The following is a 27,036-nucleotide window of genomic DNA, read 5'->3' as shown; positions in this document are numbered from 1 at the left end:
GCTACATCAAACAAATTATGATATGTACAAAAATGAAATGCTATGCAAAAGACAGGAATATATTATGACCCATGCCACCATAACTGACAAAATGTAAATCTATTCACAGTTAAATGTTATAAAAACTATGTAGGAAGTAGAACTACAGTGTATAACTCTCTAAACAAAATCATAAGGTAATATATATGAAAGAACATATAGCATCAACTGGGCCCATATGGGGTGAGGAGCAGAGTATGGGAAAATAAAAACATTATGATGTAGGAAGGTGATGTAGGAAAATGGAGAAGCCCCAGAAGAAAGAATAAAATATAAAATAAATCTGTGGCCCCTGAGACAATTTCAAGTGTACCAACATTTGCATCATGGGGGTGGTGGAAGGAGAAGAGAAAGAGCAAGAAATTGAAAACTTATTTGAAAAAACTAGTGACAGACAATTTCCCTAATTTGATGAAGGACATACACACACAAGTCCAGGAAGCACAGAGAGTTCCAAACAAGACAGACCCAAAGAGACCCACATTAAGACACATCAAAACTAAAATGCAAAAATTAAAGACAAAGAATCTTAAAAGCACATGTAAAAAGCAGTTGGTTACCTACAGGGAAGCTCCCACAAAATTATCAGCTGATTTCTCAACAGAAACTTTGCAGGCCAGAAGGGATTGGCAAGAAATATTCCGAGTGATGAAAAGTGGGGAGCTACATCCAAGATTACTCTACCCAGCAAAGCTATCATTTATAATCAAAGGACAGATAAAGAAATTCCCAGACCCTGAAAAAGCCAAAGGAGTTCATCACCATCAAACCAATATTATATGAAACTAGAGGCCCGGTGCACGAAAAACGTGCAGGGGGTGTGTGTCCCTCAGTCCAGCCTGCACCCTCTCCAGTGGGATCGGGCCTAAACGGGCAGTCAGACATCCCTCTCACAATCCAGGACTGCTGGCTCCCAACTGTTCGCCTGCCTGCCTTCCTGATTGCCCCTAACCACTTCTGTCTGCCAGCCTGATCACCCCCTAACCACTCCCCTGCCAGCCTGATTGATGCCTAACTGCTCCCCTGCCAGCCTGTTTGCCCCTGCCTTCCCCTTCAGGCCTGGTCACCCCTAACTGCCCTCCCCTGCAGGCCTGGTACCCCCCAACTGCTCTCCCCTGAAGGCCTGGGTCCCCACCAACTGCCCTTCCCTGCAGACCCAGTCACCCCCAACTTCCCTCCTCTGCCGGCCAGGTCACCCCTAACTGCACTCCCCAGCAGGCTTGATCGCCCCCAACTGCCCTCCCTTGCAGGCCTGGTCCCTCCCAACTGCCCTCCCCTGCTGGCCTGATTGCCCACAACTGCCCTTCCTTGCAGGCCTGGTCCCTCCCAACTGCCCTCCCCTGCTGGCCATCTTGTGGTGGCCATCTTGTGTCCACATGGGGGCAGGATCTTTGACCACATGGGGGCAACCATCTTGTGTGTTGGAGTGATGGTCAATCTGCATGTTACTCTTTTATTAGATAGGATAGACGCCTGGTGCATGGGTGGGGGCCAGCTGGTTTGCCCTGAAGGGTGTCCCGGATCAGGGTGGGGGTTCCCTTGGGGTGTGGGGCGGCCTGGGCAAGGGGCCTGTGGTGGTTTGCAGGCCAGCCATGCCCCCCGGCGACCCAAGCGGAGGCCCTGGGATCTGGGATTTATTTATCTTCTACAATTGAAACTTTGTAGCCTGGAGTGGAGCCAAGCCTTCTGCTCGCTCCGTGGTGGCAGGCATTTCTGTTGGGATTTATGTATGTTCTATAATTGAAACTTTGTAGCCTTAAGTGGAGGCCAAAGCAGGCCAGGGCTGTAGAAGCTTGGCTTCCTCCATCACTGGGGGCAACCCTAGCCTCCTGCTCTTTCCAGCTCCGTGACTGCAGCCATTTCTGTTTGGATTTATGTATCTTCTATCATTGAAACTTTGTAGCACTGAGTGGAGGCCTGGGCCAGCAAGGGCAGGCGGAAAGCTTGGCTTCCTCCATTGCCAGGGAAACCCAAGCCTCCCTCCTGCTCTCTGTGGCTGCAGCCATCTTGGTTGGGTTTATTTGCATATTCACTCCTGATTGGCTGGTGGGCATGGCTGGTGGGTGTGGCAGAGGTACAGTCAATTTGCATATTACTCTTTTATTAGATAGGATGTTAAAGGGTCTTTTTAAGAAGAAAAAAAAAGATCAACAATATGAACAATAAAATGGTAATAAATACATATCTATCAACAATTGAATCCAAAAACCAAAATAAGCAAACATGCAGAACAGAAAAAGACTCAGATTCAGAGAATATTTTATTGGTTGCCAGATAGGAGAGGGAGTTGGGGGGACAGGTGAAAACAGTGAAGGGTTTAAGAAGCACAAATTGGTACTTACAGAATACTCATGGGAATATAAAGTTCAGCATAGGGAATATAGTCAATAATATACCAATAACTATGTATGGTGTCAGATGGGTGCAAGGTTTATCGGGATGATCACTTAATAAGTTATGTAATGTCTAATCCAGCCGTGGGCAAACTACGGCCCGCAGGCCGAATCCGGACCGTTCGGCTGTTCTATCGGGCCCGCAGAGCCGAAAGAGCAGAGGGTTCTCTTGCTCTCCCCTCCGCTCCTTTACTTTGAATTTATATTAGTTCACACAAACACTCCATCCATGCTTTTGTTCCGGCCCTCCGGTCCAGTTTAAGAACCCACTGTGGCCCTTGAGTCAAAAAGTTTGCCCACCCCTGGTCTAATCACTGGGTTGTTGACCTGAAATTAACATACAGTGACTGAATGTAACTGTAACTGAAAAATAAAAATATAATTTAAAATAAAAGTGATACAATTAAAAAAAATAAAATCTACAAGAGTCAGAAGGTAGCTAATATCCTCTTTCCTATGATAAGTCAAAACAGACCAAGGCTTGAGCCCAGTTTAAAATCCTTAATGACTGTGCCTTTACCTATAAAGTGGAGATATTGACAGAACTATCTCATTGAGTTATGGAGAAAGTTAAATGATATAATGCAAAGACACAAAGTGAACTCTCAACATTACAAAATTTATGGATAAAAAGAGCAAACCAGAAAGAGAATGTACTTACAAAATAGGACAAACATCTACTCTGATAAAACATAAATCATGAGAATGTGAATATCCAAATACCGTGGTCGGCAAACTGCGGCTCGCGAGCCACATGCAGCTCTTTGGCCCCTTGAGTGTGGTTCTTCCACAAAATACCATAGCCTGGGTGAGTCTATTTTGAAGAAGTGGCGTTAGAAGAAGTTTAAGTTTATAAAATTTGGCTCTCAAAAGAAATTTCAATTGTTGTACTGTTGATATTTGGCTCTGTTGACTAATGAGTTTGCTGACCACTGTCCTAATATATAAAAAGCCAGGGGCCATCACGACCAAAACAACCAGACGGACAACTGAACAGCAGGCTGTGTGGGCAACCAGGCCGGCAAGGGGGTTAATGAGGGACAACCAAAAGACTGAACAGCAGGCTGCGTGGGGCGACCAGCAGGGGGAGGCAGTTGGGGGTGACCAGGCCAGCAGGGGGGACAGTAAGGGGAGACCAGGCCGGCAGAGGGGTGCAGTAGGGGGCAACCAGGCCAGCAGGGGGGCACTAAGGGGCGACCAGGCTGGCGGGGGGGGGCAGTTGGGGGCAACCAGCTGGCAGGGGGCAGTTAGGGGCGATCAGGCCAGCAGGCAGAGGCAGTTAGGGGTGATCAGGCTGGCGGGGGGGTAGCTAGGGGCAATCAGGTAGGCAAGCAGGTGAGCAGTTAGGATCCAGTGGTCCCGGATTGTGAAAGGGATGTCCAACTGCCAGTTTAGGAGCGGGCCTAAACCGGCAGTCAGACATCCCCCGAGGGGTCCCACATTGGAGAGGGTGCAGGCTGGGCTGAAGGACACCCCCCCCCCCAATGCACAAATTTCATGAACCAAGCCTCTAGTATTAATAATATAAGGACTCACCCACTACTGAGTCAGCTAAAACTATGTATCACATATAATTTTGGAAAAATTACATATTCAAAACCTCTGTTATTTTCTCTTTTAATAGTTGATTTCATGTTGCAAAAAGCTCAATAAAGTTCTAAACTACAGGACTATTTCACCACTAGCTCCTCTCATCCCTTTTACAATAATTTCCACAATAGTGGTTCAGACTATTGAGAGACAGTCTGTATGAGTCTTGCATTTCTGCACATCTTGCATGTACGGCAATAACTGCCCTTTGTTCTGGACTATACATCCAAGTTTATCTGTAAATAGAACAGCCTTGGAAGGACAGAGCTAGTGTTTCTCCTTCCAGAGGAAAGAGAAGAGATATTTACTACCCATTCTAAAAGATTCAGGTTCCCTAAGCTCAGAATCCTCTTGTACACAGCCAACTGCATGTGGAGGTACTATCTGGCCCTCTTTGCATCACCTGTAGGAACTGGGGCTCAGAGAATTGCCTTAAATACTGATACTCTGGCTACTGCTAATGCTATATTAAACTTTTCTTTACCTCTGACCTAAGGGTTTTGCATCCTCTACCAGCATCCAATAAACTGCTACAGGCTAATTCACTAGCTTGCAAGTAAGGTAAAACATCAGGCTCTTCACAATTCTTGACACAGATTTTGGGGGAATATATATCCCCTTGAGTAATTGATTTAAAAAGTATGAATATGTCATGTCAGGAGATTCTCGGATCCCCTAAAGCCCCATTCATCAACTGGTATAACAATTATAGACCCTGGGTTAAAAATCCCTGTTTAAGTCAAAAGAGGCCACACTCAATCAGGACCTATCAAAAGGCTCTGTGACCGGGTATGGAACCAGTACAGCTGACAAATAACAGCAAAATGTAGCTAGATGGCAAGGCCGGCCCCTGGAATAAGACCTGGTAAGTAAACCCGACTGCAGAAGTGGGAGAGGGGCCAGAATGAAGTATGCTGTGAAGTCTACTGTGGTTTGGTCCAACCCAAGTCTAAACATCTGCCATGATCCCTTTCTACAGAGAACGCTACAGCACCTATAAATTCCACGTTTAAATTCCATTTCAGTACTGAGTAAACACAGCCAACCTTGGTGTCACAACATATCACCCAATTCTAAATTTCCCCATTGATGGTAGCTCTTTACCACTGTGAGAGACTTTTAACTAGACAGAAAAAAATGCTCACTGTTGAAAATATGTACAACACACAGATTTAACCAAACTAATGCTATGTACCCATTTTATACAATAATGTGGGAACGTTAGCATCTCACAATGTCACTGTGAGATGTTGAATTTTCAGCAGAGTTATGTCAAAGCCCTGACTGGGTGTCTCTGGAGAGGGGTATACATGTGTGATGTGACGAGACAGGCAAGGACACACTGAGGACCCTCCATGTTCTCTTAACTGAAATTTGGTTTGTTATCATTGGCTCCCTTTATAAAATTAAAATAAGCTTCTCTCCTAACTATAAAATGTTCTAATTAGATTATCTTCTAACACCCACCCAAAATTAGCTTTGAGAAAATAGGGTTTTGATGAGTGAAGAGAGAAAAAAAGGAGCTACAGAAATCCACTATACTGTGTTTTTCAATTTTTTCCTGAGTGTTTTCAGAGTAGAAAAATGGCAAATTTGAGGAAGAGTTTATTAGGGAAAAATAAGTTTACTAGTGGTATTAAACTGTCCCTGATAATTAAGCATAAAATACAGATATAGGGGATAAAATATTCTTAATCTACAGGAAATATATGGAATATTGGTGTAAATAATCTACATATGTAGAAATTAAGCAAAGAATTAATTATCTCATAGTAATATACCTGCATTATCTGTTAATATCATTCATTGTAAATATCTTAAAACAATAAAAAGTGACTAAATTATAACAATAACTGACTAAATGATACATCTATTTTAAAAGTTATTAAATTTTTAGAAGCAAGAAATCTTACCCAATCATAAATATGTAAATCTGTCTATACTACAAACACTAAATCAGTTCACCCTTACAAGTAAGGGAGAGGAAGTAGAAGAAAGCTCCTTTGAAAAAAAAAGTTAAAAAAAAGTAAGCATTGTTGTTTGGGCAAATGTCTCACTGTAGAAATTTATTCCGTTATAAATGTTTTAGGAACACACAAATATTTCAGAGATTAGTTATTCCCCTAAGCTCTCGCCTGTCCATCAAATATTACATTGTTAACTTCCTTCTTTATGGTATATCATCTAATTTTCAAATATATCCAGAGTTGTTCTACTGGCTCAATTGAATTTAACCAACAAATGTATTTATCACTAAACACTTTTAGTGTTTTTCTTTAGTGCAACATTGAATCATGTGCATAATATGTCACTTTAAAAAAATAACTTAATCCAGTCTATTGCTTCCACTGCAATGTCCCTCTGGACATTCTTTCAGTAAGAAGTTTCCTTCCAAAGATGGTTTCATAGGGGAAAACATATCTTAATATCCTATATTTTATTGATTGAAATTTGCATGGCAAGCATCATATTTGATCTAAAAACTTACTTTATTTAATAGTTTTCTAATAAAGAATGTTTGTAAATGTCAATACCATTAGAAAAAAGAATCCACCATATACTATAATTCATTATTTCATATCATATAACCACATCACCATATAGTCGTAAATTTTTATAGCTGAAAAAATGTTAGCAATTCAATACTATACAAATGAAGAAACGGGCTCTAAATGGTTAAAAGACCTGTGTAGAGTACACCTTCCTATAAAGATGATGGAAGACTCACAGGTGACCAGGATTTATGCCATTACCTACTGTTCTACAAGGAATCAAAGAGCAAGTCCCCGGTGGTAATTCATAATGTACTGCCCTGATAATCTTCATATCCAAGGACCACTATCTTAAGTACACATATATTACTGAGTAATAGGACACTTCTTGCTTGCCCTTTGTTATACACAAAAATTGACACCCTTTGGTAACAGCTTGACTTTTAGGGCTCTCTACTAACTAACACCCTAGTGTATTTTAGTAGCACTTTAAATATCCCCTGACCCAGGGACATTACAACATTTCTATTACAATTATCTTTTACAATATGCAAAACCGCATTAGAGGATGGTGCTACTGTCATAAAAAGGGCCACGTCCCAATCATTTGTTTAAAATGCTATGCCGCCACATAATACTTCATGGAAACAGGCCTTTGGAAATTCTTGACTTTCTGAAGACTAATACAAAGATGTGGAACAGTTCTTTCTTTTTGCTAAGAATGTTCTATCTTATTGTTAGTTGTTTGTATCAAATCTAAAATGACTGCTAAGAGGCATAGCTAACTTTTTATAGCTATAAGCTTCCCCACATTAATGGAAAGAAACCCATTGTATTTTTTAAATGATCTTGATTTTCTTATTTTAAATACAAAAAATAATCTATGTGATTAAACTTGGTGGATGAAACCACATGCAAGAGTGATACAGGTTATGGAAAAATATGCCCTCATAATGTCTTCTGCTAGCTGTATTACTATCTATAACTCTTGCATATATAATTCCATTATACTTTTATAATTCAGGATTTTGAAAATGCTTTTTAACCATTAATATATTTTCCTGGTTAAAATTCTTTGAGATGTTCTTAACAAGAATCTTAGATAATGAATTTGGGCAAACTCTGGAACAGTCTTTACAGTATTATCATTCTCATTAATTTTCAGAACTACCCACTGTGTTGAGATGATTGTCATGGGCCTAAGACTTCAATTTGGCTAAATATTTTTGCATATATTTCAACGTATAAGTAGCTAACAAATGTTTAAATGTTAAGTTCATATGGAAGAAATGGTTAAATGTGTTTACTCTGATCTCAAGATTTCTTTGCAACACTGTCTTATTTATTCTTATTTATTTATTATTCTTATTATTTATTTATGTATTTCAGAATTTTGTCTATGCTTTGGTCTATAGTGGACCAACAATTCCAAAATCTATTCAAAGATAACAAAACAATCCTTTCGAGCATTCTGGAATTTAAGCCATCTGTGCATCTATAATTATTTAACATAGGTAGCATCCATAGTCTTAAAAGAGAAACACTTAAATAGTAACTCAAACATTACTTTATAAAATATACAGAGTTCCTATAAAGCATAGGGCTGCACCTTTTTATAGATTTTTTTTTTACAGAAGGAGAGTTTTCCATTTATATTCTTATTTGGCTGTAGCAAGCTGATATATGATACTGCCCTAACCTGCCAGAAAAAAGATGGGTAGGAGGCTAAAAACAATATTACTTTTAAGAGAGTTAATGCAGTACACAGTTCCATACTTTCATCCAGTTTATTATTTTTTCTTTACCTTTTTTGTTATCTCTTATGACTGCTTCTGTTTCCATTGTTTCATCCGTTAGCACTCACATATCAGAGCAATAAGTATTTCATTACTGGTTTATCTGTCCAGAGGCTTGAGAAGCGGTAACAATTAACCCTCCCTTCACAGTGATTGATACAGGCTTTGCTTTCAATTTGTTCCACTACACAGATCATGAAATTCTGAATGCAATCATCCTCATTGACCTACACTTTCAAACACACAGCTACAATGAGACCAAAGTAATTATTAAAAGAATCACAGAACTACTGAGATCTGCACCAAAGTCTTTTAAAAATCTGTTAGGTGACCTCCTGGTAAAATTGGCAAATTTTCATGTTAAGGAAAATGATAGCTTCATGTCCCTGTCTGGAAATATTCAATGTAAGCTGATCAATGTATATTATGGAGGTTGCACTGACTACAGTATGTACTTGAAAAATACAGAAAGCCATTTTAGAACTGTTATGAACAAGAGTTCAACTGTTAACACTGTGGCGTAACCTGTCTAAAAGGAAACTACACTACCTGAGTTGCGTATAAAGAACAAACCTTAACCATAGCAAAGAATGAAGGTGGGAAATGTCATAGCTTTTCTCTGTAAGAAGAGTTGCACACCTGAGTCCCTCATCATCCCTCTCCCCTCCCTTTAGATGAAGAGTCACAGTAAGAAATGAATACATTTTTCACAAAGTCTGAAAAATAGCTTCAAATAAATATTAATCTAGTGCAATCGATATATATGAGGATGGAGGGGGCTAGCGGGAGAGTGGTGACTACAGAACTATATTAAAACAAGGGCTGCAGTTAAAGGAAATCAGGGCGGAAAGCGAGGCAGCAGGCCTGAGGCGCTAATCACAGTACAGAGTGATGGAGATGGACCAATACTGCATGGATTAGCAATGAATTATTTTGAACCATAATCATATGCCTGCACAGAAGAGAGGCAAAAACTAGCCATTACTCATAACCTGATGTGCTGATTGAGAAAGAGACAGAGAGAGAGAGAGGAAATGAGAATAAATTTATATGCTAAACTAATTCAGAATAACGAAAACCTAAAGATGTGGTTATACTCCAACTAACATTCTATTTTTAATATATGCCACATAACATAATATAGGGTGTTTAGAGTATAAACTGTAAAGGGCTTGGATTCAAGTAGGATTAAACCAACCATTTCTTCTAAGATTAGGATGTGATCATTCCTCCACCCTCTAGTCTTCCTTGTCCAAAAAACAAAACAAACAAACAAAAAAAAAAACAAGACATTTCTCAATAGCTTCAACACCCCCAAATACAAAAATTTTAAGTATCTGGTTATAAAGAAGAAACAGCATTCAAGGAATTAACTTCGTTGGATAATCTGAAAAATTCATACCAAATGAAGATTCAATTGTTAGCACTAATTCTGTTAGGAAGAAAAAAAAAATCAAAACTGCTGGTAGCCAAAGATTCCTGAGATTCTTATGAACAGACTGTTTAAATGAAGAGCACTTTAATCAGTAGAGGAATCCTCACGTTTCTAATGTCTTGCTGAGCATTCTGCAGGTTATAGTAGCAGCTGGAAGAGGTCGTATATCTTTTGTGAGCATCCCAAAAAGGCTCACTGCCAGACTGTTAAATTATGAATAAGCAATGAACAAAAGAATGCAGATACGGTGGTGACAAGATAATCCAAGCAAATTTATCTATGACAAATTTCACAGGATTAACAAATTACATTTACACAGAACAAAAAAAAGTGTGCAAAAAAAATGATGAGCCTACTTTTCTTTACAGCTTTAGGAAAACAAAAAAGTCACCAATCCACAGCATATATTTAAATTTAACTTGCTCTAAAGTAAGACATTTATTATATGTTCAAGACATTTTTGTAATATTTTTCCCATTTGAGGTAGATGTGCACAAACATGGTATATCTGGTTTATACACATACACAAATATATATATGGCTTATATATAAACCATGTATATCATATATAGAAATTGTATATAGTAAATAAAACCGTCCCACTCATATGTATGAATAGAAGGTACCTTTTTCAGAAATAGATCCTGAAGAATAAATTGTTTTTCTAGGAAAAAATGTTCCTTCATAAGTGCAATACATATTAATTCCTAAAATATCTCTTTTCATTGATATTTCCATTTTCTAGAACAAGAGACAGAGATAGGCTTTACAAAGTTTCAATATTTTTATTTGCCCCAACCAAAATACTACAATCTTTCTAAGTAAAGTTCTTCTGAATGAAATTTAGAGCTAATATCATTTTCTGCAGTGTTACAATAGCAGAAAGGATAACTCATAGATTGGGGGAGGGTGTTAATTTTAGTTATATTCTCATAAAAATGGCCCTCGATCCAATATTAATTTTTTTCATAATAAAATATTTTTATAAATCCTACAAATAAAATGGCCCCAGTCTACCAGCATGAGGTATTACTGAAATGACCTATGATTCCATAAAGTAGTTTTAAAATGCTACGCTGCACTACTTTCCAAAAGATGTGATAAAGATTTGATAAGTTACAACCTAGATACCCAAGTCAGAGACCTTTAATTCTGCATTAGCATAGTATATAAAATACTGTAATTAGCTGTGATTTCTTTTAAGATTTTCTGAATGCTGTTTTAAACTTTGCATTCTATTTTTTACTTATACTTTCTACCGACTGCTGCTTTTTATCTTCAATATCTTAGCAGTCCAACCCTCTAAATGAGCCATTCCCAACCTTTTATATGGCAATCTATTCTTCATGTAAACAAAAAAAATCTGAATATAAAAGTGAGTAATTAAGATACACAGCAAAATACTCAGCTTATCCAACCACAAATATTCAAACACTGCTTATTTAGTACTTTCAAACTCTGAAATTTCTACTATGCACATTTTTAAAGAAGCTATTTGGTTAACAGTATTACATCCAAAAACATTAAACTAAATGTGGCATGCTTGTCTGCTACCTCAAATCTAGTGTACATGCTACAGTGAGCAGAGATGGAGTCAAATGCTACAAAGTTTCCTAAAGTATAGTTTTGTCAAGAAATTGCTATACCAAACCAACAACCCCTTTCATTCCTGGCATTAAAGAAATAAAAACATTACCAAAGACTTCAAGATGGGGGGGGGCACTAAATAATGATAACATCACTTATGTATTTATTGTGGTCCATTTTTAACATGTTATGTTTTTAATTAAATAAAGCCTATAATATATACAAAACCCTTAGAAAAGTACCTGGCACACAGTGCTATACAAATGCTTGCTTGCTGCCATTATTAATATGCCAGATAAGTTGGCAAGAGGCCAACTTGTAAAAGTCCTTATCCAGTAATAGCCCAATATCCAGAAATACAGTTAGACACTAAAGTGTGTTACTCAGAAAGCTCTATGAGGCTGTTTGTAACCACTTGGTGGCAAAACTCTCACAAAATTACAATTCCTTAACTGTAAACTTCAGTCAAACTGAGGCATGGCTCAGGATCAGAAGAGGTCCTGGGGTACTTGCAAGGCCATTACCAAATAGGCTTATGCACGTGGCAAAATGATTCTTCTCTAACCATTCAGTAAAAAGATCTGCCCTGAAATATACGTAGTCATGGAGCGTGCTCACAAAACTACTCAAATGTTAAAGAATAGAGTGAAAATAATTTAAACATTGATTCTTCCTCTAACTGTATAAACACTGTATTTCTGAAATTCTCCAAACATCTGATGAAGGACCAAGAAGCTGAGATCTTGATCACTGTCCATAATGTGCTTGGTCTTTCTGTCGTAGGAACTCTCTCCAGCATCTCTTCAGAAATCCCCGACTTCAGAAATAAAAAAAAAAAATTGCAGGCCCCTCCACACTGCTGCTAAGGTACACTTCTACCCAAACCTGAATTCAATCTCTAACTCAACCACCCTCCTTGAGAATAGAGAAGCCTCTATTTGCTCATCCATTAATGGGGTATTAGCACTTCCCTCATATGGCAATGGGGGAAGTAATGAGAAAATTACTGTGAAGTATTCAATACAGGACCTGAAACATAGTAGTGTCCAATAATGTTTATCCTCATATGTGATCTCTTTTTATTTATTTATTTTAATATATTTTCATTGATTTCAGAGAGGAAGGGGAAGGGAGAGAGAGGAACATAAATGATGAGAGAGAATCATGGATCGGCTGCCTCCTGCACGCCCCCACTGGGGATCAAGCCCACAACCCAGGCATGCGCCCTTGACTGGAATCAAACTGGGACCCTTCAGTCCGCAAGCTGGTGCTCTATCCACTGAGCCAAATCAGCCAGGGCCTCTTTTTATTTTTAAATACCATCAGACATCTTCTTTAAAATTTCCAATAATGTATATTTATATAGCATCTTCTCTTCTTGTTTACCTAGAACTAATCATGTCATAATCATTAATTCCAATATTTTATAAACTGCATGTCCCCCCAGACTACTAAGCTAACAGAAGTCAAAAGCAATAGAGAGCTTTATGTATACTTCCATGAATTCTGCACCTCTTCCTCTTTCAGAAAAGGTGTTTTCTGGAAATCTTAATATTTTGCATGTCCAAAATAGGGATAAATCTATGACCAGAGCAACTGCTCTTACAGGATATATTATTCACTACTAACCCATGGTCCATAGTAGAGGTTCAATAAATAAAGCTGAGTGTGGGAACCAGTCAATAAGTACTGGCAAGGGCCACAAGCACTTTGGGCCATAGCAATATGGGATTTTCATTTTGCATCTCATGATTTGGTGCAAAAGGCCACAAGTGTTCCAATTAATTCACCAAAACATTATGCTTTAGAAATACATACAGACAATAACTTCAAGTGTTGTTTAATTTTGTCACTGCGCTAGTCATTTCAGATAGAGTAGCAATCACTTCCTTCTTACCAAGCCATATCCTACTTGTACCCTGTAGTATTATTAATATTGGTTCAAATTATTCTAACTATGTAAGGTTCTATCAAACTTAATAGTGCAAACATCCTACCTATTCACACTAATGGGGCCCAGCACAGGAAAAATACCATTTGGTTACAGTTGGGTTATTACAATGCCCAATAAGGGAGGGGGGGAGCTGGGCACTATTTACTATGAAAATACTAACATCATTTAATGCAAAGCAGACATAAATATATTTTCCCGTAAATTTTGGTAGTTCTTACTTAATCATAATACAGGTTTAAATATTTAAAGTTTTACACATTCTGTTATGTGCAACTTTGATAGCATTTAAATTTTAAAATTAGTATTTTAATCAACTAAAATTTTCAACACACTTACTCTTCCACTAGGTTTCAGCCTTACTCATGGTAAACAATTAAGGAATGTCTATAAAACACCTGAAGTTAGATTCTAAGCCAATGGCAATGCAAAAACATTTTTTTAATTATTTCAAGTATGAAATGCTACAATGTAGAATAAGTGGCCATGTATCCCCCACAGGGAGAGGCTACTTCCTCTCTCATGTGCTGAATTTTCTTTAAATTTAGAGATGGCTTTCTCCATAGGAAAAAGGATCACAAGAATTGCAGGAGAAAAAAGAAAACATAAATAGACTAAGGTTTATATTGGGGTCATTGTTACTAATCTTCATGACATATGCTCCACAAATATCCCACAAAATATAAAGCTCTACAGCTTAAAAAAGAACTAAATAAAAGCTGCACTGCCTACACGCCCCCCCTCCACACACACACACACAAAGTGCTGCTTTACAAAAGCATATATATATATATGCACATACCTATACATATATACATATGTGTGTGTGTATATACATGTATACACACACACACACACTATTGTAGAAAACTTCACCATAGAGCAGGGGATTCTGAACTTCAGTTCCTGTTTTAAACATATACAATTTGAACAAGCCAGTGGATTGCAAACTAAGATCTGGGACAGAGCAAAAGAGGCGAGGAGTTCATGAAAATTCTGGCATTCCTATAAAATAGCTCTATTGTAGAGGCAACCATCATGTAGAAGAATTTCAGGGAAAATAAAACTTCATATAACTAATAATATCAAGCTGTTACAATCTGTAGATCCTATATAACCTGCAATGTAATTCTTATCAATTCATTGCTGAGAGATTATTTTCACCTACCTTTAAGTAAATATAAAAGTCATATTTCCAAGAATGTGAAGACAGGGGGACCAAAATTTTACTCATGACACCACTAGGTGCTGAAAATACCTCATGTAACTTTTTTTCCAAAAAAAAAAAAAAAAAAAAAAAATCAAATAATGTTATATTCAAGTTTGCTCATTGTAACAAATCAAACCTGTAATTGGCATGTTACAGATCTGGAGTAGCTATAGGTCTCTCCATTCAGAAATTAGAAAGTGGGAATATGGAAGGATGTTGTAATGTGGGAGGGTGCTACATAATAAAGGTCATTATCACTCCTGGCTCTGGAGTTATACGATCTAATATCCTCTCCGGTGGTTCTATGATATGCCCATGCATTACAGTTCTTGTTGACAGTCTGTTGCCTTGGAAATATTTCATTATTTCAGTTTTTCCATTTGTAGACCCTTGGCCTTGTGATATGAAGGCCATCCTATTTCATATTTTCGATTATCATTTAAGCAATCTTGTGGAGCTATTTATATATAAGCAAGTGTTAGAGAATGCATATCATCATTTATCACTCTGCGTTTAAGCTTACACTGTAGCAAGAAATGCCTCCCCAAAAGTCACTACCACCACCTTTACTTTTTGAACCAAAAGCCCTAGACTACAGGAATGTGCTTTGCAAACCAGCATGAGCATGTCACATGCTTGACACTTCTGTCAGTCTAATTTTCCTGGTTATACATCCACACAGTGGAAAAACTCTGTGGTCATGCTACATAATTTGCAGCCTACTGGAGTTTAAAGAAAAATCAAACAAGTTTAAATATATAAGGTTTTCAATTTGTATTTTTAAGGCTCTAAAGAGGCATTTTCTCTGTGTATGAATCAGAGAAATTTAAGGAATACTTAGTAGTAATCGAAGACATTATCAAAAAACACCTTATCTTTCCAAAATCTACTCTGTAAACAAAATTAGAAGAAAATTAATTTTTACTTTACTATTATATTCAGGTCAGATATTTCATAAATAAGCAAAAGGATGACTCAAAAGATACTTTTTCTATATGTTTTTTATTACTGATGTATTTGAAAAGCAGTGAAGAATCGTGTTCATAAATGTCTTTATGATGTTAATTATTTGAAATTAATTGAAAGGATATCAATTAAAGCAGCAATTTTCAACAGGTGTGCCATGGCACACTGGTGTGCCACAAGAATTTTTAAAACATGCAATACCTGACTATTTAGTCAGGGGCATTGACCTCTTTTCCCTTAGATTGCCAAATTAAAAAAAATGACAATAGTCAACACAACAATAGCTGTCTGGTGTGAATTAATCAAAATCATACCTATTTTATTGTTAGAGCAGCAAAAAAATATATTTTTAACATGTCTCAGAATTTTAATAATTAGTTAATGTGTGCCATGAGAGGAAAAAGATTGAAAATCACGGTTTTAAAGCATGTCCACAGAAAGTCACCTTTTATAAACCTACTTGTGTTCAATCATTACTAAGAAATACTAACCAACAAGTTCCAGGCACAACGTGAACATCAAGGTGAAATGACTCTACTTAGCAAGTAACTATGAAAACCCCCTCCTGAACAAACCATCCTACTTCCCATTTCTCATTACAAAACCAAAACAACTGGCATGGGTAATGTTTACACTTAAAGTGTTAAGAGCATTTACAACCCTAAAAGCCAAGTTAAACCCTCAGTGTATAAAACAACTGTTTGGGTACCAGAGACAAGTTTGTAGTTATTATTGTTTGAAACGTTTGGTTTATAACTAACTCCTCCATCCTTTCCTCTACATTGCTCCTCTGGCCCCTACCTCCTTACTACTCCTCCCTCTCTCTACAGGTTAAACCTTCTCAGATCCAACCTTTAAAATGACAGCATCCGAGCTGAACAAGAAGATGCCATTAAAGGGCATTAAATTAAATACAGTATATCCTCCTACAACTTCAATCAGAATTTCAGACCAAGTGTTATTTAGTTCAGCTCTCAAGTGGAGCAAAATAACAAATCGCGCACTTTGATTTACCTTCTTCGAATGCCAAATGGAGACAGGTGATAAAGAAAGCGCTCATGCACAGGCTATGAAGTTTCCTCCACAAATTAATTCTATCTTCCAGATTCCTATCTCAGAGAAATTCCCAAAATGGCACACAAATAGGCCTCTGCTAGAGAGATTACTGGGGCCATCCCAGTAAATACATTTACTACCGCACAGAACCTGGGAAAGGGGGGGAAGAAGGAAGGGAGGAAGGAAATTATAACCTTCTGATTTCAAAAGTGTTCATCACCATGTTGATAAATTTTTTCTATCTAAAAAGAAGTAAAATAGTTAATATGTGCTTTTTTCATAAAACACTAATACTAAATATTTATTTTAGCTATATGAGTTATCAGATAGTAAATTCTATACACATTTAACATCTCTGAGAACTGGTTTACTCTCAGGAATATGACATATAAAAATTACCTAGAGTTTAGAATTAGTATGTATCTACTTAACAAAATTAATCCTGAAGTCCTTATTGTATGAAGGCAACAAGCAACAATGCAACTGAAGCTATTAAATGAATAGCTTGTTTAAATACCTCTCTGCTTTCTCTGGATATAAGCTATAGGTTAAATGCTATGCTGTATCAAAAATTAAACCGCTCATGTAATAATAAATTTTGCAGCTAAGGACTCCCCTCATCTTCAAGTTCAGTTAAACATTTGAAGAAAGTAAACATCTCTGCTGGGGACCGGGTGGGGGGGGCGGTGCCTATATCTAACTCCATTTGTTTTCCTCATGAATCAATGGGTAACATTTCATATTTCCCATGGAGCATTTCCTCTTCAGAGACAGAGATATTCACTTTGCTCAAACAAATATGCTATATGCAATTAATGTCATTGACACTGCCAATTAATAGCAAAAAAAGATTCCAAACAAAGTAGGCTCTGTGGACAGCAGGAGGGAAAACCACTGGGGGGTTAGTTACTCTGAAACCTAACAATGCCATTCACGTAGGAAGGACGGTGAAGGATATTTGAATACAAATTCCCTTTCCCTTTGGCTTTAGTTTAACTAACTTCAAACAGACATGCTCCGCTGAGCCCCTGACTGGATATGCAATTCTCACCAGGAACTTTTTATAACACAGGTCCCGGAACAGTAACTAACCGGGCATAGATGCTCCAACTGTTGGCACATTTCACATCTCGCTGTTTGGTTGCTTATTTAAAATTTGGGGTTTCCCTGATTATTTTTTCTTTTTCTGCGGAGGTTGGGGGGTGGAGAGGAGGGAAAAGGCGAGCGGAGGGCAAAGCACGAGACCTACAAGTTGCCGTGGCTGAGGGCACAGCCTGGGCGGGAGGCGGCGGCCGCGCGCCCGCTCCGCTCCGCTCCGCTCCTCGCCCGGCCTAGCAGCTCCTCGGACACGGCTGCTCCGACTCAGCCCCGGCCCGGCGCGAGCTCGCTCCCCGCCCCCGGCCGCCTCCTGCGCCTCCTGCGCCTCCTCTCCTCCTCCTCCCGCCCGCCGTCCTCCCCCTCCCCAGCCTCATTCCTTCCTAGAGAGCAGCTGCCAGGGGACCTGCGGCGCCCCGGGGATGCCGGCCCCCACCTCCCGCTGCTCCCCTCTCACAGCAGCCCCTTCTCTTTTGTGTTTGTTTTTCTTTTCTTTCTTTTTTTTTTCCTTTTTCTTTTTTTTTTTTTCTCTTCCTTTTTTTTTTTTTTTTTTTTCCTCTGGCAGCGAGTCACTCTATTCGCCGAGCCCAGCTGGTGCGACTGCTCGGAAAGCCCGGCGCGGCCGCCGCGGGAGCCCGCTCGCCACAGCCGCGGGGGGACAATGCGCGGGGAGCGGCGAGCGCGCAGCCGGCACCGGCAGCCGGGGTCCCGCGGGCTCGCGGCCCAGGAGGCGGGCTGGGAGCCGGCCCAGCGCCTCGGCGGCGGCGGCGTTGGAGCAACCGCCCTGGCGGCAGGTTCAATAAACAGAAAAGTGTTACCGTTCTCGCCTGGAAGGATCCTGCTGAAAGCTGGGCTTGGTGGGCGCCATCTTCCTGCTATTTTTTTTCCTCTCTTACTTTTTGCCTCTCTCCCCCCTCCCCGGGTGGGGGTGTGGGAGGGCGGGGGGTGTGCGTGTGCGTGGGGTGGCGGGAGTGAGTGCGGGCGTGCGCGGCGCTCGGCGGGGCCCGGCGGGCAGCGGCCGTGGCCGTGGCCGTGTTGGCGGCGGCGGCCGCGCTGCTGAGGCAGGGAGGCTACGGAAAAGTAGTGGGGCTGGAGCCTCGCCGGCGGCCGGCCGGCCCCTCGCGCCGCCGGTGCCTCTCGCTGCAGGTCGCCGCCTCCTCCGCCGCCTGCGCCTTCTCCTCCCCCTGCTCGCCGGGTGCCGCCGCCGTCCATGCGCCGCAGAGCCCCCGCGGCCCGGGCCGCTCCGGCCCCCAAGACATGCCCAGCGGAGACGGGCGACCGGCGGCGGGGAGGAGGGGGAGGCGGCGACGGCGGGGGGAGGCTGCCGCACGGCCCGCGGGCAGCCGGGCACAGGGCCCCGCCGCCTCCGGGTTCTCACCGCGCGCGCCGCCACACCCCCCCACAGCCACCCCGCCACCGCCCCCCGGAGCCGCGGGTGGCAGGTGGGCACACACCCTCCCTGCGGGGGGCGGTCAGGGCCGAGGCCCGGAGGGGCGGGGGAGCAGGACTCCCGGGGGCTTCCCCGCTTGACCGCTGTGAAAGTATTTCTGGGCATTTTCCAGCTACTTTGCTCCAAAGCGCTCCCTCCCAGGCAAACACACACACCCCTACACCCCTTCTCCCCCTCCCCCCCTCCCCCATCCTTCTCTCCCTCTCTCCCTCTCTTTCCTTGGGGGCCTGGGATGCTCGGCTGCTGGCGCAACAACGCCACTCAGTTGCAGTTTTGAACACTTCCCTTCTCTGGAGTATCACAGCCAGGGGGAAGGAACAGAGGAACCGGGAGGCCACGGGAGCTGGCTCGGGCAGGACACCGTCCCGCGCGCAATTCAGGGGCAGAGGAAATACGCTGGTGGGGAGTGCGCTGGCCAGGCCCGCGGCCCAGAGCCCTGTGGGCGGGCCCGGCAGCAGCACCGGCACCTCGTGGTCCTGGTGCTCTCAGCCTGGTTCCCCCAGCCGGAGCGTCTGCATTACTCGCGCACAGACATATCTGCAGACCCCAGGGTTCACAGGTGAATTTCCCCAGGACTTTAAACGCAGTTATGCACAAACGCCGCGCACAGCCGGGTCCTGGCACCTGGGATAGGACCGGACCAAACTACGGGCCTCTGGCTCTATCTAGCCTAGCTGCCTCCCCATTTTGCAGCCCAACGAGGCCTAAGGAAAGCTCCACTCGGTGCAGGGCCAGTGCTGGAATCCTGTTACCTGGGTAGACCCTGCTCAGAGCGTTCTCTCCACTAAAGCGCTCTGCTGGGTGTGGGCAGCTTTTGGGGCAGGGACTTGGGTCAGTCATGTGTCAACCGGGAAAGTGGAAGAGACTCCCAAAGCACTTGAATAAAGGAAAAAGCCAGGAGGAAAACAGTCCTATGTGAAGCTTTGCACTTCACTTTAAGAAAAAGTAGGCCTGCAGAGGGGTCCCATTCAGTCCTACCATTCTATTCCAGTAAAGTGAGGTTGAGAGTTGGAAACTGAAAACATATGTTTTTCATAGCAGAGGTGTTTAATCTGCATGATGGTGTTTGAATTCTCTTTGGAGTACACTCGACAGGTAGGAGAAGATGAGAGTGATTGAAAAATGAACTTAAGAGTGTTGAGTCTAAGATGTATGGGCTGGGAGAGAGGAGGGAAAATTGCCAGTTGGACAACTCCAGGGCAGTCAGCCTAGGGTGTTTCTGCCCAAGATGACAAATGAGAAAAGCTTGTGTTCTCCCAACAGGCTACTCTTTGCATGAACCCCTCCACCCCCACATCACCACCACCCAAGTCACTCCCTCATCAGATTCCCCAAAAGATTTTAATGAAAAAAAAATCTTTTTTTTTTCTTTAGAGATCATATCCAGGTCTTGAGGTGGAAACTAAGTCTGCCCCTCATAGACCCTAAAGCCTAACATGTTGGTGGCCTACATTCCTGATGAAGTGCCAGAGGACAGGGGATTTAACTCCTGACTCAGACCCTCCTTAAACACCTGCCAATAGTCTTGCCCTGCATGACTCACTCTCCTGTCTCCAAATTAACTGAAACTCAAAGGAGTAACAGGTGTCATCAAATTGGAGTAAAGAAACCAAAGAAGGCTACATTTTTCACAGCTAACACCTTCTCTGCTGTCAATATGACAGGACATAAAAAGAGAGGAAGGGAATAATACATCCCAAAGGCTAAATTTTAGAGTTGATTGTTTTCAGAGCTTTAGTCTTTAGAACAAGTGGTGGGATTATGTGACTTGATGAAGTAGCCTGATTTCAAAGATGACTGTGGAAGGCATCACTGAGCTTTCAATGTTGGAGTGGGGGACTATGGAGAGTTACCCCTGGATGTTCCTGGCTTACAGGAAAATTGGACATGGGAATGTCTTCATGGTGAAAGATACCAACACTGAGAACAAACATACAGGCTGAATCCATGACCTCCCTTTATGCCCAATTTATATTTTATGAGCAAGTTGCCCGGAATTCCCTGAAATGGTCCAAAAGCTATCTGACATCTCTGACCCTTGATCCCTACTTCACAGACTATTGTGACTATTGCTTCCACTTCCTGGTTAAAGTGACCGCCTGAGTCTATTGTCATTTAAATGTTTTATAAGTGACAAAAAACCATACCTGAACCATGAAAAAAATCTAATTCTTTTCTAAACCTAATTCTTTTCTAAGTCCTTTATGTTTGAAAGATTCCCAGGTCTTTTGTATTAAAGGTTCTTGTAATCACTGAAGTAAAACAAGACTAGAATAACTTAAACAACAACAACAAAAATCTCTGTGACAAGGAACAGCCTCTTTTTGAGTTATTTTCAAGACTTTTTTGAAAACTTCCAACAGTACTCAAAGCATATAATGAAGTCTTCCACAGAATATTTGCAGCATTGGGGATCAACTTGGAAAACACTCAGTGTGTTATGCAAAATCTGCTCTGGTCGCTGAGCCATTGGTTAGAAGGCACAAAATATGGCAGTGATAGATTATCTTAACCTTTTCAGTTTAAACACTGTTGGTTCAAATCAAAGGTTCTCAAATCAATGAAGTTTGAAATACAAGGTAAAAATAGGAACTGTTGTTTGAATTATGCATTGTGTATATTTTAAGTTAAATGCCATTGGCAAATCTCTCAGATGTTTAATCGTGTGCAATCTGGGAAACACAAATATTTAATTTCACATTTTCATGTGTTCTTTTTTTTCCTCTCCATCTAAAAAAAAAACTGAGCCCCACAAATAGGGGTGGGGGGCTTACCTTTCATACTACATTGTTAGTTTTCCTCAGCACATTTTTGTGGATTACATTTTCGATAAAATCTTGGGACATCACAAGTTGTCCTTAAGGAAAAACTTCAGCGTTGTAGGGCATGGGTGGTGGTAATTTTTTCCCCTTTCTTTCCTAACTGATTCAAAGAACGTTTACTATTTCAACATCACAGTCATATTTTTTAAATTTATAAATATTTGGGAGAAATGCAAACAAGTCATACTTTAAAACTTGCTTCTTTCTCACATTTGGACTAACTTTGTAAAATTTGCTTCCTCACTAGCATCTCTGAATCTTAGGCATTTGCATTATAATGCGTTTAAGATGAATACTTAACAGCGCCGAGGAGACTCGGATTTCATGCTGTATTTCCCTGTAGTAACAGGTGACACGGTAACACTATTATGTAGCATTGCAAGTCTACAGCTACACGTGAAAATCGTTCCAATTCTGTTTGGAAACAAATGATCAATCAGCCTCCGGTGATCAATTGCTGCCCTGGCTGCCCGTCAGCAAGAGTCGGCACCGGCAGAGGCATTGAGAGAAGACCGCTGAAAGGGACTGGGACCCAAACTTTGCTAAAGCACCTTGTGCGGTGTCTCAGACTTCTCTGCAACTCTTTGGCTAGCGGGACTGAGGCTCTGGATTTGGGGCCAGGCAGAGGGCAAAAGATGATTTCACTTTGTCAGCACATCGGAGTGCCTTTCGATCCGAATTGTGAATTATTTTTTTCTTTCTCATCCGTAGAACGAGGGGCAAGCAAAGTGAGCTCTAGCGATGTGCATGTGTTGTAACACATAAAACAGGAGGTAAAGTGAGTCCCACCCCAGCACCCCGGGGCGGGGGCACTATCCCAGCCCAGGCGGGACTACTCACCGCTGCTGATAGGAGGTGATGCCCTGGACGTTCTGCGGGGTGCCGTTTGCCGCGGCGCTGGCCCTCCCCATGCCGGCGCCAGCCGGCACCCCCGCGGCCGCCCCGCCAGCCGCCGCGGCCGTCACCTGCACGCTGAAATCCGGAAAGATTCGGATCATCGCCGCGGCTTCGGCCCCTGGGTGCGGCGGCTCTGGGCTCCGGCTGGCGGGGGCTCGGGCTGGGGCTCCGGCGGCAGCAGCAGCAGCAGCAGCGCGAGCAGCGGCGGCGGCAGCAGCGGAGCCAGGCACCAGCCTGCAATCCCATTAGTGAGCCGCGGCCACTGTGCGCGGCGGAGAGGAGCTTTGATGTGAGCGCAGCGGGCTGGGGGGGCCGCGAGCGAGAGGAGGAGGTGCGGGGGTGGCGGGGTGCGAGGGACTTGCAAACAGCAAAACGTGTCAGGGTGGGGCCTTTTTTCCCTTTTGGGGGGTGGTGGTGCTCCCCCCTCTTTCCAGGATGTTGCTCTCACTGGCTGCTCCGGCTGCGCCGCGCGAGCCCAGCTGAGGGAAGAAGGGGAGGGGGTGGCGGAGGAAGGATGCACCGGGAGGCTTGGCGAGGACTTGGCCGGTGCAAGGGAATGACGGGCAGCGGAGGGTGCTTTTCTTTCCCGCCCCTCCACACACACACACACACACACACACACACACAGCGCGCACTTCCGACACAAAGTGCAGGACAAGCGCTCTCTATCCCCTCTTTTCTCTAGAGAAACAACCTCCACAATCCAGGCAGGCTCGAGCCTCCCTTGGCTTCCAGCAACCTGGATTCCAACAAGCGTGTGCAGGAATGGGGGCCCCCGCAGAGCTTCCCCTCCCAGCCCGGACCCCTCTCGGCCCGTCTTCTGCACACCAGGCAGCGCTAGGGCTGCCAACTTCGAGTTGGACTGCTGGAGAACTTGATGCTTATCGAGGAGCGGTAGTGTGCAAAGGAGGAGGGGAGAAAAACCGCTTTTGTGCAATGGACAGTTTGTTCCCTTTAGAAGAAGGGACTCTCCTCGCTCCTAGTGGGAGGGCGGGTTGGTCTTGGACAGACTTGCGAGGTGGGGACTATAGATCTAGCTAGAGGGATCGGATGTCCCCCCTCCCCCCACCCCGATCCATCTCTAAAGCCCCTTTCGAACGATGAAACCAATAACTTAGCAGGCACAACTGCAGAGAACTCTGCGAATTCCAACCACCAGGGAAACAAAAAGAGAAAACACGTGCGTTTATTTCCTTGGGTCTCCCAGGTAGTTCTCCAGATCGTCATATCGGTGTTTCCTTAGGGGGCGAGGACCGATGCTTGGTGTGGGCGCGCCTTTTAAATGATAACTTGCACTTCTCGGCTGACTGGGTGGGGGCGGTGAGAATGGTTCCTCCACCCCAGGCCAGGACCCCATGTCTCCCCACTTCCTTCTTCTCTCCTAGGGTCTCCGGTCGGGACCGGAGGTACAGTCACAGAGTGCGGTCTCAGCGCGAAGCGGGGCTCGGGCTCCACTCCTCTAGCGCTCCCGCACCCCGGACCCACTTTGCTGGTGCTGCTGTTGGTTTCCCCATCTCGTTCATCCCTCGTCTCCCGCGCTCCGAGGCGCTGGACCGGCAGCCGGGGGACAAGTGGCCGCCGCGCCCGCCACGGGAACCCCAGTTGGGCTGGCGAAGCGTGGTGGCCGCGGTCCTGCAGCCCCGGTCCTCCGCCAAAAGCGCCTGGCCGGGCGGGGCACCTGCTTAATCCCTTGAACCTGGGCGGCTGCCGGCAGGGCCCATTGGCCAGAAGTTGCCAAGGCCAAGAGCGGCAGAGACCGACCAGCCCCACAGCCCCGCACAGGGTCCAGGGGCCAGACGCCTGCACTAGCCACAGACCTGTGAGTCCCCTTCCATCCTCACGGCTCTCAGCCGCACAAAGGCCCGTCTGCGGCCCGGGCCGCGGCCCGCTCTTGCCGGGGCCACCTCTGCGCTCCCCTGACTGGGGTTCAGTTTCCGGAGGAGCCTCCGGCCCGGCAGCGGCAGCCGCGGGAGACAGAGGGAGGGAGCCCCAGCTCTGGCTGGTGGGGCCCAAGGCGCAGCTGCGTTTCCATTTTCCTCTCAATGAAAATGCTTTGGACGGCAAATAATATCAGGAGATGTGAAACTACTTCGTCCCCCACATGTTGCACGTAAAAAGAATCGTAATGAGCATCTGTGGCGTGTGCTAGGAACTCCACTAGTGAGACCTCACCGAGGTCCTGACTCCCTTCTCCCTGGGATGGGGTTATTTTCTAACGTAAGGAATTTCATTGGCCAAACACAAGGCCTTTGAGTGACGGGGTGGGGAGGGGGGGAGGTTGGAGGGCCTGGGTAGGTGGAAAGCCACCCTGTAAGGATCCGGTCACAGATGTGGGTCCTCTTCCCACTCGGAGGACAGCGGCCAGGCGATGTGGGTTAACTTGCCTCTCTGCACTCTTCCCCTCCTCCCAGCTCACCCACAGGGCCGGATTGGAAGAGGAGATCTCAAATATCCCTAGGCTCTGCGCAGGCTTTCCTGTTGAAAGAAAGTGCCAATTCTAGAGAGATCGGGACTATTTTAGGCATTGGGAAAAGTTCTCCTCTGACTGCACAGGTCAAGGATGGCAGTACTGTAGGCCAAAGGAAGCCTAGTAAACAGACTAAAGATGAACACAGAAGCAGGCAGTGGCTTTCCATAAAATAGCATTTGTCAGAACTATCGGCCCATTGTGGAGTGCTAGCCGCCTGGTATCTTGGCCAACCAGTTGATGGAGGCTTCTAGCAAGTGGTTCCTGCTTCCCCGTGCCCTTGGACTCCAGTGCACTACACATTCCAAGCTCCATCCTGTTGATTCTGAGGCAGTCCCAACGTGCCAACTGACGCCAAAGGGTGGGTGGGAATCCCTCTTTGGCCAAAAGAGCAGAATTTTTTAAAAGTTACTTTCCCTGGTAAAGGCCTTCTGCACCATCAACAATGATATACATTTATGCATAATATCACCATTATTTGTTCATTGTTTCAATACTGATTCTACAGATAAAAATGATATTTTATTAACTACTCATTTTATTGAATAGTTGATATAGAAATATGTGGTCCTGCTTCCCTTCCCTTTGGGAGGGCAATATTTTCTTGGAAGCCCAAAGGGCAGAATTGTCCCAGTCGAAAGACTAGTGAGATCTGTTGCTAGACATTTAAACGTAGATATGCTGAAGCTACATCACTTATACTATAAACATTAAAAGAGTTTGATGAGCACATTCAACTTCAAAGTTCCAAGCTTTCAACTACCCATATTTGAGAATTACTATGTCTCCTGCCCTCCAGAAACTTTCTTGTCTATAATAAAAATACACAGAATACTCAAAGAAGACATGCACAGTAGACTACCTTAGAATGCATATAAGTCTGTTTTAGAATTTTGTCCTTGCATGGATAGTTTGGGAATTTTGGTCTGCATGTATGAGACAAATTCCTTATTGGATCTGCTTATCTCCATGTCATTACAGACCTTAAGCAAAATATAAGTTTAGTCGCTCATTAGTAATTCAGATTTCATTATTCTGCTCCTTCAGTTAAAATCTTTACATGCTGGCAGCTGTTTTGAAATATTTTGAAAGTTACTTTGGCACTCATCCAACCAAAAGGGCTGCAGTTGGCATTTAACTTTCTCATTTTGTATTGCCCCCCCCCCTGGACCCCTCTAAAATCTATGTATCAGTGTATGTAGAGATGCAGATATTTTATGATGTTTTAACCCTGATTACATATACCTGATATATAAACAGCGATCACAATCACATATTTACGTCTCCATCCTTGTGTCAGTGGACAACTGTGTCTTTTGTTCCTATGACAAAATTACCTATTCTGTAAAAATGTATTTTCATCTACTTAAGAGTTAAATGGTTTGACTTTGAATTTTCACCATTGGTTGTCAGAAGCTTCCAATACAGGTAGGAGAGAGGAGCTATAAAATATGATTACACTAATTTTTGCTTTGCTTTGGTCAGATATTTAAAGGAAAATAAAATAGTATGCGGAGATCAAGATAAGCTAAAGCAAAACAAAAATGAATAGAATGAAAATGCTATATATATATATGTATGTGTGTATATATATATATATGTATATATATATATATATAGTATAAGATAAGAAATGCTTTACTCTGAAATGTTATTGAAGTGATCATGCTACAATAAGAGATTTTTTTTAGTAGAATTATCCCATGTGATAATTTACAACAATGAGAGATGAGTCTTTATTGTAAAAGGAGCCATGAGCTAAGATTAAGGTCCCTCCATATCCTGGGAAG

General features: G+C 42.8%; 2 protein-coding genes across 18 annotated transcripts in view; one reads left to right on the top strand and one right to left on the bottom strand.

Moving 5' to 3' along the window:
- The window catches only part of NPAS3 (neuronal PAS domain protein 3), a 914,130-nt gene extending 890,912 nt beyond the window's left edge, over positions 1-23,218 (bottom strand). For 12 of the 17 annotated variants that reach the window (XM_080673292.1, XM_080673302.1, XM_080673301.1 and 9 more), the window contains exon 1: positions 22,723-23,218. In XM_080673292.1, coding sequence (XP_080529418.1) covers positions 22,723-22,880 — 158 coding nt within the window. In that variant the 5' untranslated portion in view covers positions 22,881-23,218. Of the gene's footprint in view, positions 1-18,428; positions 18,544-22,722 lie in introns of those variants that run through there. The other 5 variants (XM_080673296.1, XM_080673297.1, XM_080673298.1 and 2 more) reach the window with 1 other exon arrangement.
- LOC308239647 (uncharacterized protein) lies at positions 20,120-26,519 on the top strand (the record flags this gene model as incomplete). Its single annotated transcript, XM_080652430.1, has 3 exons — positions 20,120-20,155; positions 22,677-23,068; positions 24,165-26,519. 3 exons carry the CDS (start codon positions 20,120-20,122, stop codon positions 24,463-24,465), a joined length of 729 nt encoding a protein of 242 aa, XP_080508556.1. The 3' UTR covers positions 24,466-26,519.
- Between the last annotated feature and the right edge of the window lie 517 nt (positions 26,520-27,036).

This window comes from Plecotus auritus (assembly GCF_963455305.1).
Source record: "Plecotus auritus genome assembly, chromosome: 1".
Lineage (NCBI taxonomy): Eukaryota > Metazoa > Chordata > Mammalia > Chiroptera > Vespertilionidae > Plecotus > Plecotus auritus.
The sequence above is the reverse complement of the archived record's forward strand: the minus strand, read 5'-3'. Positions and strand labels throughout refer to the sequence as shown.